Source organism: Leuresthes tenuis, unplaced genomic scaffold (assembly GCF_036924035.1).
Source record: "Leuresthes tenuis unplaced genomic scaffold, fLeuTen1.0.hap1 SCAF_14, whole genome shotgun sequence".
NCBI classification, from domain to species: domain Eukaryota; kingdom Metazoa; phylum Chordata; class Actinopteri; order Atheriniformes; family Atherinopsidae; genus Leuresthes; species Leuresthes tenuis.
Genome location: NW_027325368.1, coordinates 6,638,986 through 6,658,366, shown reverse-complemented (window position 1 = coordinate 6,658,366; position 19,381 = coordinate 6,638,986). Strand labels below are relative to the sequence as shown.

The 19,381-nt window shown below is 40.6% G+C and overlaps 1 protein-coding gene across 2 annotated transcripts in view; it reads right to left on the bottom strand.

Moving 5' to 3' along the window:
• cadm3 (cell adhesion molecule 3) overlaps nucleotides 1-19,381 on the bottom strand; it is a 105,916-nt gene that overhangs the window by 10,229 nt on the left and 76,306 nt on the right. The window contains exons 6-9 of one of the 2 annotated variants that reach the window (XM_072363687.1): nucleotides 10,238-10,408; nucleotides 9,586-9,676; nucleotides 1,206-1,378; nucleotides 62-82 (exon numbers count right to left, since the gene is read on the bottom strand). In XM_072363687.1, coding sequence (XP_072219788.1) covers nucleotides 62-82; nucleotides 1,206-1,378; nucleotides 9,586-9,676; nucleotides 10,238-10,408 — 456 coding nt within the window. The remainder of the gene's footprint in view (nucleotides 1-61; nucleotides 83-1,205; nucleotides 1,379-9,585; nucleotides 9,677-10,237; nucleotides 10,409-19,381) is intronic. The other variant, XM_072363688.1, reaches the window with a different exon arrangement.

Genomic DNA, 19,381 nt, shown 5'->3' with positions numbered 1-19,381 from the left:
CGTGGAGGAAAATTCAGAACGACAGAGTCATAAAGAAAGGTGACTGGTGGAAAAGTTATACCTGCAATGTTGTCTGCCTCATCTTCTCAAGTGGATGAGTAGATGGATTGTTGAATGTTTAGATGGATGGATGCATGGATGGGTGAATGGAGGCGTGGATAAGAGGATGGGGTTGAAGTTTTGGGATTATCAACAGGAAAGAGGAAAACAAGAAAAAAAACATGAAACAGCTGTGACACAGCCATATGAATACCATTCTGTCCATTTCTCTCCAGACTTTAGGTGTGTGCTTGCATGTGTATGCGTAAATTTGAAAAACAAACTCCAACTATCTTTGACAGCTACACAATCTGTGTATTGAAGGAGAAAATAACAAAGCAGTAACTTTAATGGTTTTTCTTTTTCCACTCCATTACTAAGCTGCCTGAGTGTGTGCAAGTGTGTAACTGGTTTTACCTGTGAAAGTGTAAACTCCATTCAGCCGGACTGAAACTGAGGGTGTGAGGGAGGAGTGGGAGGGGGTGCCAGTGGAAGGGGAGATACTCATTATGGAAGTAGGAGGAGTTGGAGAGGATGAGGAGGATTCAGGAGTAAATGGTAGATCAGGGAAGAGGGCATTGGAGAGGGTGGTGGCGGTGGAGGAGGAGGAGATGGTGGTTGAGACGACATCCGTTGAAGAGGGGGAGGGAGAGGAGGAGGGGGAGGAAGTAAAGATGAAGTCAGTGGGGTCAGAGCCTGAGCCATAGAAGACATCAGGAAGGGAGGAGGATGAGGGCGGAAAAGATGAGGAATTTGGAGAATCAAGCGAGGGGAAGGTGGCTTCTGGGGAGCCTGGGTCAGTGGGAACTTTGTGTGGGACGGGAGGAAGAGAAACGGGCGAGCAAAGCGCAAAAAACGGCCACGGATTGAATGAACGGGACACATCAAAGCAAAGGGAAAGAGGCGCAATAATGTGCGAAAGCGGTTGGTGGTTATGGTGGCGCGGTTGGATGAGAAAACAAATGAGATGAAAAAAATAAGAGGAAAGAAATGAAAGAAAATCAGAAGAGAAAAAAGATGGAAGTACAAGCAAAGCCACAAGAAACGACTGAAGAAATTAAAAAACGTGATGAAGAAACAAAAGAAGAACCCTTTCTCTACATTAAACCCTCTCCTCCATCACTTCCCCGAATTTGAACTTCTCTCCTTCTGCTGTTTCCTCTTACCTTGCACCAGAAGTGTGTACTCCCCCTTGCTTTTGCCAATGTCGTTCTCAGCGTGGCAGAGGTAGACGCCATTGTCTGTTTTGTTGAGCATCGAGAAATGCAAGACAGCCCCGTCAGGTTTAGCCAGCGGGGGGAGCTCTCCATCCTTCTTTTCCCAGAAGTAGTTAGAAGGCCTGAGACCGGAGAAATTGAGACACAGATGGAATAAGAATCTTGAGCTGAACTGTGCTTGCTGTGCACAATTTGCAAAAAAAAGAGTATGTAATTACTAGAAAGAAAAGATTAAATGATTGATTGTGAGATTGAGGCTGAAAAGGAAAGAAAAGGAATGGTCAGACTGGAGTGATTTAGTAGAGGAGAGGAAAAGATAAACGCTGCAGCTGAGAGCGAGTGAAGGCAAATAAAAGAGAGAGATTGCTATTATAGAAGGAAAACAGAAAAGGGACTGAGGGAGGTGGACAGAGGTGAAAGTTGTTGCTACTGATGCTTAAAAAATGACAGAATGATAGTAAAACGAGAGAAAGGAGTTTGAAGAAGAGACTAAAAAGAGATGCAAGGAGAAGAAGCCAACAGAATCAAGATCGGCATGTCAAATCTGGCCGTGTTAAAAAATCCATTCTGCGTAACAGATTGTATGTGAGAGAGATAGTGAGATGTGCCTTGATAAAAGAATCAATTATGTAAATGCACAAGTCCTTAAGCGCTGTACAGTAATTACAATGACAGGGAGTCTGAATCAGGGACAGACCTGAGAGTCTTGGACTGATTAATAGCTCTACAAAATGTTTTTAAAAAAATCTTAGCAAGTGCAATCTAAAGATTCATGGCTTTAATTTATTAAGCACTTTCCCTCTAGCTGTTATAGCCAGCAGCTGTTAGGCCAAGCTTCTAAATACCAATATTTAAAAATTCAGCTGGATGATTTTGAGCTGTAAATCTTTTGTTGCTGCTGGAAAACATTCTCAAACTATCTGAAAGCTGATGAAAAACACAATCTAATCCCTTGACACTTGCTGTTGAGCAAAGTCAAAGTTTTGAGTGTGTTTAATTTTATGCATATTTATACTAAAGAGGAGCTTGTGTGCTAAGTCAGCTGTCCTGAGGGGAACAAAAGATTATTCAACCATTAAGTATTTAAAACAAGGGCATCATCACTGTTATTTGCTACATGGTCTGGTTACCTGCAATAAAATGTAATCAGCTGTTGTATTACACTGCTTTCAAATGCAAGATAATAAGCAATTAACTGAACAATTAACTTTTACATTTACAGGCTGTAGCTCGTGTTCTGTTATTGAATATAATGCTCAAAAGTCCATTTCTGTTATAGAGCAGGCAGTTTCAGCAGAAAGGTCAGAACATGCAGATAATCCTCATCATTCATGTCTAAATTTTCTGTTTTATTTATGCCTTTAAGCTCTCCTAAGGTGGAAACATTTCAATTAAGTTGGCATGCATGAGTAAACACAATACAATATTAATGATAACATTTAGCTTGAAGACATCATTTACTGCAATTATGGGTCGCCCAGTTGTAATCATTATCATCACAAGGAATTAGTTTTTGGGTGTTTCTTTCATTTCTATTTCTATCATTAATATAGGATCTGTTGAATTATGCTAATAAAATCTTTTTAACTCAAAACATACTTAAGCAAAAGTGTTATGTCAATAGATAGCGGTATTTATATAAATGTTAGAGGCTATCATTCTATGTTGCCCACATCCAGATGAGTCTATATTTCATTACGTTTTCTCTTCTCTACCCAGCCTGTGGCACTCACCGAAGCTACTCTTCTCCCTGTTTTTGTATTAACAGGGGATGACATGATTAACCACCTAACATTGCAGTGCTCTTCAGCTGCACAGGGTCTTTCAGGTTTTATTTTAGCTCGTGGTTTTGGAGCCTGCAGTCAAGCAGTTTTGATTCAATCCGTTCCCAGCAGTGACACATCAGGCAGCTCTTTTCAGCAAAAAAGCTCTGATGCTGCCACTTACCATCATACACTAACCATCCAAAGGAGAAAATCAGTGGTTAGCTGGGAAAGGAAGTGGAGCGTTTGGCTGCCAGAGAGAGATTTTTCTCAGTGTTGTGCAAGTTTACACTTCAAACGACGTAGTTAAAAGTTCAGTTCAGGTGGATTAAAACTGAACAGGTTCATGTTCATAATTCACTGTTTGAAATTGTGAACTAAATTCAGTCCCAAAATGAACTAGTTCACATTCATTTCTCACTTTTTTAGTGATCTCCTCTGAATTCTCCTTTTTATTTGGATCACGTGTAGTATTATGGAGTGATTTAAATTACAGGAACATGGGTTTCACAGCAATTTGAGTTTATCCATGTACACTTCTGCATTTATCTATATTTTACTAACAATCAAGATACTAAAAATTGTGATAAAAGAAAAATAATAATGTTTTTAGTGCATAGCCTAATTTATTTGATCGTTTTCACACACCAGTGAAAGCATATCAGGTAGCAGAGGCCCATTGCCAAACGCTTCAGTCTCACATCACACCAACATAAGGTAAATTCAGCAGAGAATGAAAAAAATTGCTACTTCTAAACATCCAACGTCAACATGTTTTACGCCTAAAAGAAACTAAGAAAACAAACCAGCAGCTGTGTGACAAGATCTGGTGTGGGGGCACCACCTCAGATAAAATCCTACTGAGTGACAGTACCTGTCAGAGGTGAGATCAGAGTCAGCAAACATGCAGCTGACTGCATCAAGACCAGAATAAAACTTCAACTTACGTTAAAGGTGCTCCTCTCTGCTGTGCAAAGTCATTTATCGCTGTCTTCTGAAACCTTTCGTTTTGCTACTTTTTGTCAGTTTGTCTGCTGTAGGAGTGTTGCTGAGCAGTTAGACTAGGAGATTAGAATTAGCAGTTAGAATAGACTACATGTCTATAGCCAAACGCATCTGTAATTGTCCTAAAGCAGTTGCATAAGTTATATATACAGTATTTATGCCTGTAACCGGTGCAGAAAGCATTATGATCTGTGGCTTTCGCCGGAGCGCACACCCACAGGTTGCTCGCAGGTAGAATTCATCGTGACATGTTCACTGTTGACAAGGGCATCATTCACTGCCAGAAGAAAGAGCTGCACTCAGTTCCTGTTAATCAGGTACAAACAGCCTCACTTGGTTCTAAAGTCCTGGAAAATAACAACTTAAAACTTCTCATGTGAATATTCAAGCCTAACCCTCAGCACATATGACATAATGTGTATTCCATCTATATTGCCTTATCTTCAGAAATGTTGCCATCAATTTAGCAGCTGTACATTTCATGATAAGTATACTTCATACAGTTTAATTAGCAAAAATAATAGCCAATAACAACAGCAATGGTACCGCAAACTAATTGAGTTAATCCGACCAAAACCAGACCTTTGAAATGCATGTAAACATGCTAGTCTGACTAAAACCATTCCAAATCAAAGCTCTCAAAACCAGAATAACACACCTCAAGAATGTGATGGGGCGGAGGTTGAATCCCCTCTGCATGTATGTCAACGAGCCTCCAATGGAAGCAGGCGCTCCACACACGTTTAAAAGTTCCATTATTTTGTAAAAACAGTAAAGCGTAAGTATACACAGTCGCATTCCCAATAAAAATGTTCTCATTCATATGTTTTTCTGTTTCTTTTGTCAGATGGTTAAACACATCAGAAATTTTGACAGAACAATCAGTCAATTAAGACTATGTTAACTAAAGGTTGCCTGAAGCATTTTCAAATTAGAAGCGGCAGAATGTCTTGAACATTTTCACACACTGACCACAAACTTGGACATATGATTTTTAACGTCGTACTTCTCCCATCCCGTGTATAGTGTTAAAAGGACAGAGGACCAGTTAAAAAACCAAGATTTTTTCTTCATGCTTTTTCTACTCAACAATTTGTTGTTGCTTCACCTTAAAACCCAACAAACGATTATGACCTTGTTCTAGTCACAAACAACTGTGCCCCAGAAGAAAAGTAACCCAGTCTCCTGAGTAAAATGTTGCCTGGAAGCCAAAGTCCTTGGACGTTCGTATGAGAGATTTGTATTCGACTCCAGTGTGAGGCCACTGCTTTTTTACTTGGTTCTCCCTGGGACACCACAGTTCCAGTTGTGTGTTAGTTAACTGCTTTCATTCATCTCACGCTTTGGTTTGTTTTAGGTACCACAATGATGTGGTAATGATGTGAAAGGAAGATCACAGTTTGGTGTAAAATAAAACCTTTAAAACTCTGCATGTGATTGGTCACTTAGATTCAAGAAACAGTTAACTTTACTCTTAACAAACAGATACAGACACAAGTTGCCTCACAAGGTCAGAGTGTTATGACACAGACAAAAAGGAGGCCTTGTCCTTAATAAGTTACAGCTTACTGTAATCTTGTTACAAACTCCTGCTGTTCTAAAAACCTGACCATAACCTGGCACATTTACTGAGTCTTGCATACAACAGGTCAAAGTTATTTGGGTGTCTTTGGCTTTAAATGCGTTAAATGCGCACCCTTGAAGGCCATAACTTGTTAAATGACTTGAGGAGTAGAAATGTGATGCGACTCTGAGCACTTCCTGGCTGTGCTGATCAAATAGACAGGAAATATAATAGATTGTAGTGCATAAATTCCTTCCTCTCCTTCCTGCTGCTGGGCGTCAAGGAAACACAATAAAGAATTTGACAAGCTTAGCTATTCTTCTGAACCTGACATGATGAGGCCACGCAGAAAAAAATGTGTATCACAGAATGGAGTGTGACATTCATTGAGTTTGATTGGGGAAGGCGGCTCAACAGGGGCAGGAGCTGATATGCTGGGTGTGCCAGAGAAAAGGTGTTGCCACGGTGATTGGGTTTTGACTGACAGCTGCAGGGGCGACCTGTATCGGATTTGATTGGACACTAGCTCATCCACAAGCAGCGTTGCACATAACTGAGCACGCTCCTCTTCCCCTGTGTCTGTCTCTCACACAGACACACACACACACTGACTTTCTCTTGTTTGCTCTCCCTCTGTCTGTCTTGGTCATTTGTTGCTTGTCACCATATCTTTCTGTCTCCCCTCCACCCACGCGTCGCTTCGCCTCACACTCCCTCTCCCCTTGCTCTTGGTTCATTTTTCTTCCTTCTCTATTTCTGCTTCTTTTGCCCCCTTTGCTTGCTTCTTTTCTTCCACATTTGTATTTTTTTACATACATCCTTTGCTACTTTTAAAACCATTCTGTGTGCTATGAATTAAGCACATTTTTATAATAGGTGGTTTTCTGAACTCTTGCTCTGCCAAGGCCATTTCTACAAGAAAGAGCCATTTAATACCACAAAGCTATTCCTCAAGCAGAACATACATAATTCAATGGATTGTTTCACCTAGAGTGGAGTTGTATCACAAATAGATTTCCAGCATAGCTGGTCCCCAGACTGTGGCCCACCTTGCGTCTGAAGTGTTTTTAATTTATCGACTCACACATGCAATGACAATCACCTCCTCCTCTCACGCCCGCTATGCGCTCCACCTGCCAGTCAAACTTAGCAGCCGGTCCTCTACCAAGCCTCTCCTGTGATGAGCTGATGGGGGGGGGGGGGGGGGGGGGGGGGGGGGGGGGGGCAGAGATGGGAGGGGATGACAGCTGGGTGAAGAAGAGGAGGAGAGATGGGAGTTGAGGGCAAAAAGGTGTAAGGAGAGACAGAGGAGAGTTATAGGAAAGGACAGAGAGAAGAGCTGGCAGGGATGCGTCGTGACAAGACGGAGAGCAGCGAGCAAGGTGTGAGTGACAAGAGGGCAGAAAGATACTCGATGATGGAGGGACGGATGGAGGCAGGGAGGAGAGGGGAAGAATGAGGGAATGGGAGAGGATCGATGGAGGTTCATCTATAATGCAGAAAGGCCAGGGGAAGACTGTATATGTGTGGGCAGGATTTAAGACGAGGGTTAGAGGTTGTTTCTGTGTGTATTGGCATCAGGGAAATTGTGTACACACCACACCAGTGAACATGTGAGAGCTTGTACAAGCAGGTGTTTTATGCTAGTCATGTTTGAACAAGTGAATATTTGCACAAGAGGGTGTCAGAAATTGAACAACTTATAGTGTGATTGCTTACTGTCACCGTTGTTACCTGCACAAGTACTCAAGTACAAGTACTTGTGCACTTTCGAGGGATTTGTTTGTGACTGTTTACCTGCCATGTAATTTGGCACCTTTACAGTGATTCAATTTGAGGATGTTGACATGTGTTTACTACATTGTATGCTGGTCTAAAGTGGCTCTGAAATCTATTGAGACCTCTGCATGAGCAGGGAAAAGCTTTGATTAGCGTGAGGACTGCAACACCCAGCCTGACCTCTTTATTAGAGGCAAAGCTTTCATCAATACACATTTTATTGCAACATGCAGCGGGGTTAGTTAAGAGGGAGCGTTTATCTGAGGGCTGTCATGTTCTCATATATATATATATATATATATATATATATATATATATATATATATATATATGTACTCATATATTTAGGTATATTAAATAAGAATAATGCCAATAAGACCAGGGTCAAATGTTCGGGTGGCAAAACGGAACATGAAATCTTGAATTCACTCTATAATCTATACTGCATTCAAAGAAAAAAGGCAGCATCAGTCACAGCTTCACATTTTTTCAAATTTCTGCAAGTGAGCAACTGTGGAAGCAGCACGAAGTTAACCTCGATGATGGAGCCTGCAGCTGCTGCCTGCAGCTGCCATTGTGGCACTCTTACTGGTTTAAGCTACATGCAATTGTAAAAAAAAATTCAAAGTTGATTCTCTTGTAAACATGGCAACTCCTGGTCTTAGCCGAACAATTAGGTTGTCAGTCAGTTGCCTAAACTTAGCTACACCTTGTTCATACAGATATGTTCAGCATTCATGACAAAGGGCTCCGATACATAGCCTTTATGTCCACATATCTGTAGATTTTCTTGAAGAACCTGTCAACATGCTCGTAGGGAAATTGGTGACATTTAAAAGTTACTGTTCTGCCCAACAAAAACCAAACAGGGATAGAGGAAATAAACTAGTGACAGAATCTAGCTATTTACTGTTGTACTTTCTCTTGTGTATTACAGAGTTGTGTCATCAGTCAAACATATGCAAAACTTTACATGTGGCCATGGCTTTTCTCTTGTAGTCTCAATTGTGTAAATACTGAGATTTATCCAGCTTTTGTGCTCTCTGTATCACCTGATCTTCTCGCATGCCTTACCCTCTGTTCATCTCAATCTATTTCACTTATCAGTCCTTTAGCATTTAAAGCTAGTCCACCAATACTCATTGGTCAGGTTGTCTTTGGGCTTAACGCTGTCTCTTTTCAGTGGTTCCTGACTCGTGTCTTGATTGGTTTTCTGGACCTTGCCTGTTCCCTGGATTCTGCCTCTGGCTCTTCCTTGTGATTTGTTTGCCCACCTGGTTTTTGTAACCTTAAATCTTCTTTTGAAGTAAAGCTTGCCTATTTGACTTTACCACCTTGCCTTCGGTGTCGTGCTTTTAGATCCTTTGAAGTGAGCCCTGATAGTTCCACCTACCGTTATAGAGATTTACCACATGAGCTATACGTGTGCTGGTGGGGCTCTTCATGCAACATGCACCATATGTGCTTTTAACTTATGAAGAAGATATTTCAGTGATATTACAATATACATTTACTGATATCAAATCTGTTTTTTTTTTTGGTGCAAAATGTAGAAATCACTTTGCTATTTTGAAATATTTAGCTTAATTCAAAGATTTGTAGGGACTAAGCAGACTAAGCATTCACTCCAAATTCTGTTCCAAAGCAGTCTAACTGAGCACTTGACCATAATTCAGCCGCCTGCTCTTTAGGTCTGAATTATCATATTGAGATTTTTTTTTTGTCTTTTAACAAGCTTTCGGTGAGGCAGGAACGTACCGTGAGTCACAGCTGAGCTTACAAGAGTGCTGCCAGTTGCCAGAGAGAGAATCTCCATGGCTTAAAGCTACCAATTCAGTGACTGACAGTAATGATTCACTGCTGTCAGTTCACTCTGAACGTATGTCGACAGGGAGTTGTTCATACAAGTACTTAACATCTCTAATAACAGAAGCGAACGCCTTATTATACTTCTGTTGCAAACTGTTGGAACATAGTCTTTAGTAGCATTACATATTATATAATTGTTTTGTATAGATTATATTTTTCAAGCAATACTTTTATTCAATCACTTTTTTGTACTGCTGCAATCAAGTTGTTAAACTAACTTTGAATTGTGCCTGTGTTGATGCAAATTGAGTCAATGGGTAACTGTATGGATGTGTAGACTGAGTAAAAGTGTATGTGTTTATGAAAGCTGCTGAGACAGATGAGCCATGTGTGTTTCAGGTCATCTTACTCGGGTTTGCCGTTGCCCAAACATCGAAGAAAAAACTTCTCCCCCTCTCTCGGCAGATCAGTCTCAGGCTGGATATGTACATTAGGGGCATCTGCATGAGAAAGACAAACACACACACAAAAACACACAGACAGAGAACAGTTACATAACACAGGACTTTTAACTGTACAGACATGAACACAGCACAGTCTCATTCATCCCGAACTCTGTTTACTACCATCTGCATCCTGTAGGCGTCACCATCTCTCTGCCTCCCACAATGACATAATCCATTACACAACGGCATCGCTTTCCTTCTGTATTGCAGCACCACCACCTTGTCCACAGGTGGCAGCACTGACACAGACTCTGTGCCACCATTTACGGTTTCATTTCTACTGTCTACTTTCATATCTTCTGTGACTCAACTCAGAGTGAAGCAGCAGAGGAAGCTTAAATTCCTGTGTGGTCATCATTACAGATTGGTAATGCTGAAATCATAAGAGCGAAGATCAAACTGAAAAAGGGAGGATGTACTCATACTGCTCAATTAAAAAAAGGTCAGGACAGAAATATAAAAAGAAAGAGGAGCAGTTTGAGCTTTTACATAGCATTTTCCGCACACATTTGTCTCCCCCTCATCTCTTCCACCCCCATTCCCCAGCTGACTCACACAAAACCTGCAGAGCCTTCTCAGTCCTCTTGTTCCCCATGGTAAGAGATGGGTGATCAACGGCGCAGGTGATGAGGACGTTGTCGTCGTTGGCGCTCACCTGCAGGGTAAGCTCGCTGCTCACGTTGTACGTGGGGTCGTCTGGATCGGGTGCCAAAACGTCTGGACGCCCTGAGGTGAAAAGGGACGAGAGGGTGGAGGGGACAGTCAATAGGAGAGTGACTGCATCTTAATAGGGGACAAGTGAAAAAAAGTGAAAAAACGAACAACAGAAAAGCAGAAAAAAGGTTGCTGTAATTGCAAGGTGGTGGTTTCATGTCGTTGAACCGCACAGAACAGCAATGCCCCCAATTTGTTCCCATTAAATGAAAAATGCTGTTTCTCTACTGCTGCCTTGTGCCCCCGGGTGTTTTGTTCAGCGATCAATCATTATGTGCCATATACACTGCCCAATTACGCATTGCCAACCATATTTATAGAAACATGAAATTTCAATCTTTTTCTCCCCTGAAAATAATTTGTTCTGCTTAAATTCAATTCTATTCAGTAAAATCATAGAAAATCTGGAGTCCTATCATTGGTTTCAAGACTTCTTGCTTACCTTCCTGCAGCTTAGTTTAGCCATAGTCAATCTCCAGAAAATTTCTCAGCAACACTCTTTAAAGCTGATTCATATTTCAAGTCATTAATCAAACTAGTTAGCAAGTTATTAGACTATCAGTCAAGAAAAAACATCTTGGTTACAGAAAACTAATCAACCCTGAGAAAAAATAACCCACTGATGACCGTTATTGCAGCCCCTAATTTTGTTTCATTGTGCAATAATTTGTTTGCCATGTTTAGCCAGGTTTCCCATTCACTCAATGACACACTCACACAGCAAAGGTGACAGAGTTATCATGCAAGAGGTCCATCAGGAGCGACCTGGGGTTTAGTGTCTGACGGCACTCTGACATGCAGAAGCACCTGGGACATCCTCATGACCAGTAGACAACCCGCTCAGCCACCTGAGCCACTGCCATCATACAATTATATGGGACTGATTCATTTCAAGAGTGATTTTTATTCTGGTAATATTCATTTTCAAATCATCCCAGTTTCATATTCAGTCTCAACATCCTTGGTCATGAGAAAAAAGAACCTCTATCTCAAAGCTTTCTATCTCCTATGCCATAAAAAAAAACCAAGTCAACCTTGCATGATGACAGTTCCATCATGCAAGATTCCAGTCGGTACCCAGAAACCCTGAAACATCAGTGAACTGCACACAGCACGCTCATGTTTACCAACGAGGTCTGTCTGTGATGTCTTGTGCTGAAGGACACTAAAGGGACAAGACGGACTAAAGATCTAATGTTGCCATGTCCAGAAATCTTTGGACTCACTTGCTCACTGTTGCTTAGGAGACTGCTTGTATTTCACTTGATTTTGATCTGTTGCTGCAGACAGAAAGGCAGCCATGCTCATGATAAAAAGAATCTGCAGCATCTCAGCTGCAGTCTGTTGTTATTTAGGCTGATTCACAATGCTATTTTTCTTTCCATTCCCTGTTGTATTCCGTTGTTTCCTTTGTTTCACATTTCTGGAAGCTGCATGCTTAGAACTGGACAGGTGTACAGTAAGTGGGCTTGTGAAGCAGCAGCACTGCTGTTCCAGTACGAAAGGATGAACACAGGTGAGACTAGCATCTGGAGATTGCCCACTATTGTAAAGAAAAAAAATCAAATTGTGCGGTCAGACCGTGAAAGTGGTTCGTGAATCTTGGAGAGTGGACCAGAACCTTATCGCTTACTGCTGCATGGGCTGACAAACCCACTCACACTTGCACACACAAGCATGGCGCATGTAGGTCAAGCTCATGAATAACTATGCTCAGAGGAAACAGATATAGTAGCAGGGAAGCAGACTGAAAAACACACACTGCCACAAACATACACGTCTTTCCTTCATTGTCTCGAGCTTTCTCTCAAACACACTCATCCCTCCCTCCTCCTCCCTTGTCTGCTCCCCCCACACCGGAGAGCACTTCAACTGCAGCTGAATCTAATGACATCTCTCTTTTTATTACCATAACCAGTCCTCTGACCCGCTGAGAAAATTAGTTTACTTTCCAGGTGCATTTCAATAAGCTTACGCCACTCAGAGGAGTCTTCATCAGAGGCTGTTTCTCCCACCATTGTCTCTCTGTGCACACACACAGTCATACAATATATTGCTTTTATTAAAGACCATGGATCTCTAAAACCAAACGTGAGCTTAGAAAAATTGTTTACTTCCAGACTCTTGTGTACAGTATTTCTGAAATCATACAATTGAGTTTTAATAAGGTTTTCAGGCCCAAAGGGTCATAGGGCTGATTCTGCACATTCATTAAGGAAAAATAAGAGATTGTAAGTTGAAGTGCTTTTTCCCAAGACGGTAGTGATGCACTTTTGCCCATGATTCACTTTCCCTCCGATCATTATCAGATCATCAGGGTAGATTTACAAATGTCAGCTGCTGTAAATAGAGCAATAAGCACTTTGGGCTGGAGAGCAGTAATAGGCTGCTGTAAATTATGCACAAATGTTTACTTCTTAAAGAGGCAGTTCAATCAAAACTGCCAAAAGCATATGTAAAAAATGGCTTTCTAAAGGCACATGGGTCAGGTTTGTTTCTTTCTCGATTGGAGTAATTAATATTTCCATCTATATAGGGTGGAGTTAGAGATGGTGGAGATAAGAATCTAAGCTGTGGTGCACACAGGGTGTTAAAACTAATTTGAAACTACTGTCGATGGTCTCACCTCTCGTTTTTGAATGTAGTGAAATCTCACTTTGTGTAAGTGAATTCTGGATCTGTTGCTTTGCTTCTGTCAACATAGCTCACGTTGGAAAGTTGTAAATAGTTTGAAGAGGCGGTGGAAGTGCCAGCCACTCAAAACCAACCAAAGCAAGCATCACGTCCCAAGTCCATCAACTGAAAGTACATAAGAAGTGAGACATGGAGCCTGAAACGCGTACATATGAATCCAGTCTAAGTGCAGCACTGTGTTGAGGTTAAAGTTCCAAGGGGTGGGCTCGGGATGAAAGCCATAGTCTATTGATGAGCACCCTGATGTCAAATCTAAAGAGTCATTGGAGCCAGCTGCCAAAAATGGGGTCCTAAAGTAGATATCAAGGCCTCAGAGGGTGGTTTGACCACAAGGAGCAGTCCATCTCCCCCGGTCGTAGTTAAAGGCCTACTGTGGTAGACGGGGAAATAACAAGAAGCCCAGACAGTCACATGCCCTGGGAGACCCCAAAGAGCTAAAAGAAAAGACTGATGAAAACTTAGATTAGTTTTTGCTATTGGTAAGTAATTACCTGTGGTTTTTAGAGTTGAGTTCTACCTACTTTGCTTGTATATGTCGGTAAAACTGTCGACATGCGTTCATAATCAAGAAAAGAATACAGTCATCGTTATTTCTCCCTCTGATTTGCAAAGGTTGCAAAGAAAGGAGACTGAAGTTGTAGCTGATTCCTGTAATAAAACTGATAAAACGTGTTTATATACTCCTGACGTTCAGTTTAGTGCTCTGTATCACGGCTTACAGGAAACATAACAACAGTAGATTTTTTTTCCATCATTTATTATTTAGCAGTGACTAAAATTGAAGTTATAACCTCACCATACCACATTCAAATCCTTCTAAAATGTAAATGAGAAAAGGCAAACCACATAAAAGAAAAACTAGAGCAGTATATTTCTATTTGTTTGTTTGTTTAACCTTTTTGTAAGTGTGTTCATTTATCACATATAACACGGGACACAAAAATAGACAGTCTTATTCTTTTTTTACATTTAACGTTACTCTGCCTTGTTGCTTGACTTTTTGGTGGCTTCTGGAGGTGTATTTGTCAGTTTTATCAGCAAATGCACATGGAGTTCTGCATACGAGGGGCTCAGATGGAGATTTGCTTTTATGACAGAGGTGTTGTTACAACCCACATCTGTAAGAGAAGAAATAAAAGCCTGCTTCTCTAGTGTTATTTAACAATGGCTTATGTGACTCCACATATGACATCAGTCACAGTGTTGAGTAAACACTGAATTATCTGCTGGCTCCATAATTCCCAACAGCTTTTTGTTTTGCTTTTCCAGCCTACATCCTCCCTGTTTTGGTTCACTGTGCTCCAACACTCATAGCTCAGTTTCCAGTTCCAGCAGTCAGCTGTTTTCAGCTCTGATAAACCTGTTATACAACTATCAGACCAACAACAAACTACAGTTAAAGTTTGCAGCGAGCTGGAGAACATACCATTGTTTTTAACAGGTGCAAGGCCAGAAAATTCCCTCAGGAGTTAGGAGACAACAGTGAAAACAACAGACTATCCCCCTCAATGATGGCTGTCACTGTGTTAATATTCTGATATTCACCGCACCTGACTTTCATTTTGACCTCAGCCACACACCTGTAAAGTCTAGTCTCTGTATGTTATACAGTTGGGTATACAGACTTTTCTATAACAGTATATGTCTGCAGAATGCCATTCTGCCATGATGACACAACACAGTCTCACAGGGTGAAAGCAAAACCAGCTATCCCGGCTGGTAGTAAATGCAAATGCTGTCCCATAAGGGCTTGATGTGTAAATAGGCAAATGTCCGCAACTGTAATGCCTTCCACATATCATCTTTATAGGGTGATAATATGTCAAGAGCTGGGTCCTTACATTTACATAACAAGCACACTTTAGAGCAGATCAGGTTACAAGAAAAGCAGTCTGTTGCTGAAAGTGTAGGTAAAACTAGAGGTCTGAAAAATGATGGCTGTTCTACTCAAATATAAAGGAACCACAACACAATTCCATCAGCATAAGTTAGAAACTAGTCATGTTCACATATCGTCTCCTCTTCAACTGAAAAACTTCAGTATTAGTCAAAAGAGGGTTTGCACACTGCCGCTCATGTTTGCACACGTTTTTGTATCTAAACACCATGCTTTGCATCATTAAGTCGTTATGTACTTTTGCCACTATATCAATATGAATTTATGGTACCATCATCTTATCACAAAGCATCATTTAAAAGTTCAAAAGTTTACATGAGATGTAAAAGTTCCATATAATTACAATGTTTTATCTGATCAAAGTAATGTTATTAATGACTGATAAATCATTCAAATAAATATCAATATTCAATCGTACTTTCCAAGCAGTAGTTAAATGTGCAGTCGCCTTCTTTGTTAATATTTAAGCTAAATTACACTCCAGCACCTGATTAAAATTTCATGAGATACATGTACTTTTCTATATAACTCCTATTCCTTGAATAAAAAGGTGGGCAAGCAGCATTTTGCTGAGACAAACCACCCCCAAGGTAGTGATGCTATGCAAATGAGGTGCTGGAGCTGCTGATGCATCAGCCCTCAAGTGTACAATCCACCATAAAATAATCATATTAGGAGAATCAAACAACTGGATGCAGCAATTACTGCGGCCAGCCTGTTTGGGACTTCACGGCTGGAGATGCAATCATAATCAGAAAAATCCAGATTAAGGCTGAGTCAGATGATCTGTTAATCCATTAGATGATGAAACAATTGGGTCAAAAGTATTGCTTTTGTAATCAAAGAAACAAATCCTCCAGAAATAAATTGCTTTGTTTGTGCTGAATACAAAATGCATTGAGAGATTTTGATATCCCACCAGTCATTTTCAACTTTAGAGAAAAAAAGGAACAGCGATAATTATTATTAACACTGACATTTTCAGTCTTAGCAATGCAACGGCACTTTCTCTACAGTGATAATAATAAATGTATAATTTAAATACAATTAGGCCCTGGTGACAAATTGGTTTTATCGACTCCTGTAGTTCAGACTACACCCTCTCACATGTACCTCCCAAAGAGACACAGACAACGTTCTAAAAGTTTGTCTCATTGTGGATAGACCGTCATCGTAAAGTTCATTGTATCTTTGTAAAACTACAAATGAATCACCGGTGGGAGGAGGAGGAAGGAGAGTAAGGAATCTAGAGGTGCGTGTTTGTTAGGTACGTTAGCCACATTGTGTTTAGGCTAGGGTTCCAGGGCGCGGGTTGGCCCATGAGAAGAGGACCCCATGCCAGGTGTTGACAGAGCAACAGAAGGTGGGTAGCAGTCCATCTATTTTCTTTACCCAAATATTTCATTTCAGAGTTGGTGTGGCTGAAGCATATCCTAGCTGCCATCGTGCAAGAGGCAATACACCCTGGACGGGTTTCCAGTCCGTAAAGGGCCACACAGAGAGAAATGAGACAAACAACCATGCATGCTCACACCTCATCTCTCAACATAACGTGCATGTTTTTTTCGAACGATGGGAGGAAGCTGGAGAGAACAACCACACCCCCATGATTCCCATGATTCCCATGAAATGCGAAGGTCGTAGAAAACTTGCTGTAAACCTGAAGTGTTCAGGTGTTGTTTACAATAGCAGCGCCTGCATTTTTCTAACCGGCACATTTTCTGAACCTGTGTTTAGTTGAACACTAAGTCAAAAGGGTAATTAAGTTAAACTGATTAATTAAGAAAAAAATGAATTGCTTTTTTTAATTTTATTGTTAACATGAAAGTAAAACTTGTTTTGAATAATTCCTATTAAATTTGAAGCTGGTTTAAAGAATAATTAAATCAAGTTTGTTGGGGAAAAGAATCTGAGATTTTAGTTTAAGGCCACATCAATCAGCCCTACTACCAAGTAAAGACCCCTGCAGCTCTTGCAAGATTAAAGAGTTGCTTAGAAAGAGTCTTTCTAAATAAGGATGTTTAGTCTTTTTTCAGCGTCTTTAGGCTTTGGAAAGTCAGTCTCACATCATTTAAACCCACTACATGTTGCCATTTTGGGACATAATTTTCAAAGAAAGATATGTGATTTTTGAATTAGAAAAAAATTAGTTGCAGCCCAAATTTGGAAAACAAAAACAAATATTGAAAGAATCTAAAACAAATGAGTTAGTGAAACCAGAAAGGTGTAAATAAGTATGTGACCCACAGTGACAAATGATAACGGAGCCTATTAAGTCTGGTAACTCACAGTTTCCATCACCTACATCACTCAACAACACAACCTTGCCTTCTGCTTCATTTTGACCAGCCTGATTGGGTCCCTTTGTAGAGGCCAAGAGGACACATGTCATAGTTGAACCCTTTTCATTTTAACACCTCATCATTAATCGCTGCAGGGAGGATTTTAAAGTCTTTGTTCAGACCTCAGTAGCTAAAAGTAGAAATGTCTGCTTCCACGCGGCATTGCAAAGGTGTGAAAACGTGTAACTGTGAATAGGAAGAAACACATGCTCAGCTAAAAGCCCCCCCCCCCCTGCAGAAGCAGAAAGTTTCAGAATAATCAAAAGAGCCATCACTCTTCTTCTTTAATCGTATTACAACTACTGGAAGTCCTAAAGCGAGAGTTCACATCAGGCCAAAATTTGTAAGGTGAGTTACTGTTAATGGTTTTCTGAGAGCGCTAAGCTTCTGGGATATATTTTGCTTCTGTCTTGCTGTGTCTGTCTATACCATCTCTATTTCATGCGGCTCAGTTGAATACTAAAGTACTGCAGTGCTGCCAAATGTGAACACAAAGTAATTCAATATTTTCCAAATTTCACAGCAGATTTGTCTTTTTTAGGGGATAAGATAATAAAGCGCTCACATATAAACACAATGACAGAAATAAAACGTCTTGGTCACATTTATGGCACCAGTTTGCACCAAAGGGCAAGACAGTAGACAGTCCAGCTATTTGTTTACCTTGAAAAGCTGGGACGGTGACAAAAATGCTGCATCCAACCTGCACGAGCATGTGGAGTTAATGAGCTGTAGTTCTTAAATGTGTCAGCGGTGATGAACAGTAGCTTTCCTGGCGCTGGTTAACAGGGTAAAGTTTCTTAAATAATTGCAGTGATAATTTCATATTCTGATTTGTTTATGCACTCTATTTTAAAAAGTTAACTTGAAATAAAAGATGTCGTATACACGTTCTTCACAAAAGTAAAGTAATTTTACTTTTACAAGGCCAATGCTTACATTTATGTTATTTGTGGTTGCCAGGTACTTTATAAGCTCTTTTATGAGAGTCATCAATAATGAAAATTATAATTACTTGCAGACCTATATTTTCTTCCAAAGAAGTTGTGATAGGCATTGATTTTTTTTTTTTTTACTATACTGTGAAAATAACTTCTGTTAGTACTAATTTTCAAAACTTCTTAATCTTACAACCTGGGCCAACATCCTTTACATCTCAAGGCTATTTCATGGCATCCTCGAGGCTACAGAAGAAGGTCTTTTATAATAAATTTAATGATAAAAGAGTCTCTGAGGAGCCGCTGGGCAAAACAAGTGCTTTCAGTTTTGATATTTTCAGCAAAATCGTAGATTCTGCACTTCAGCTTAAATACAAAATTAGGATCGTTTACTGTTTGAAGTCCTGATTTCTTCCACCGATCTGCTTCTCCAGTGTCTCCTACTGCCTTTTGTCTTTCATTATACTGCTCCAGACTGACACACGCCCATGTAACCCTCACCATCCGCCCCACGTTCTGCATTATGACAATTTGGGATGGAATTCAGCCGGTATAGTTTTAAGTGCCACCATAAATCCCCATTATCCCCAATCCAATACATCGATGTCACTAAATGATCCATAGCTCTTTCACACAGTACAACTAATACAGTCCTCAAAGCTCTTAGCCTTTCATTCTTCTCAATTACCACTCCCTTTACTGCACCCTCTTTTGTGCTCTCCTCTCCCCCCTCTCTCTATCTAAATCCTCTTTCTGGATTTTTCTCTTCATTTCGTCAGCCTTCACTCCTTTTTCCTCTCCTCTCTCCTGTTGCACTCCCCAATCCCCATCTCCTCTTTTTTAAAATTGGTCTCCCCGCTCCTTCTCAGCCACAAAGCTGTCTCACTTCTTCTTTTGTGGTTTTCTTAATTCCCCTTCCGCTGTCTTCCTTCCTGTCTGTTTCTCTCTATGTTGCTTTTTTACGGCTTCCATCACTCTTTCAGTATCCTTGCGGTTGCTCTGTCTATTTTTATGCAGGCACGCACACACTCCTGCCCCTTCACACACTTCTGTCTGCTCTCTGTTCATTCAGCAACCCCTCACCATCACTTTCTTGATACAAGGCGTCTTTCTC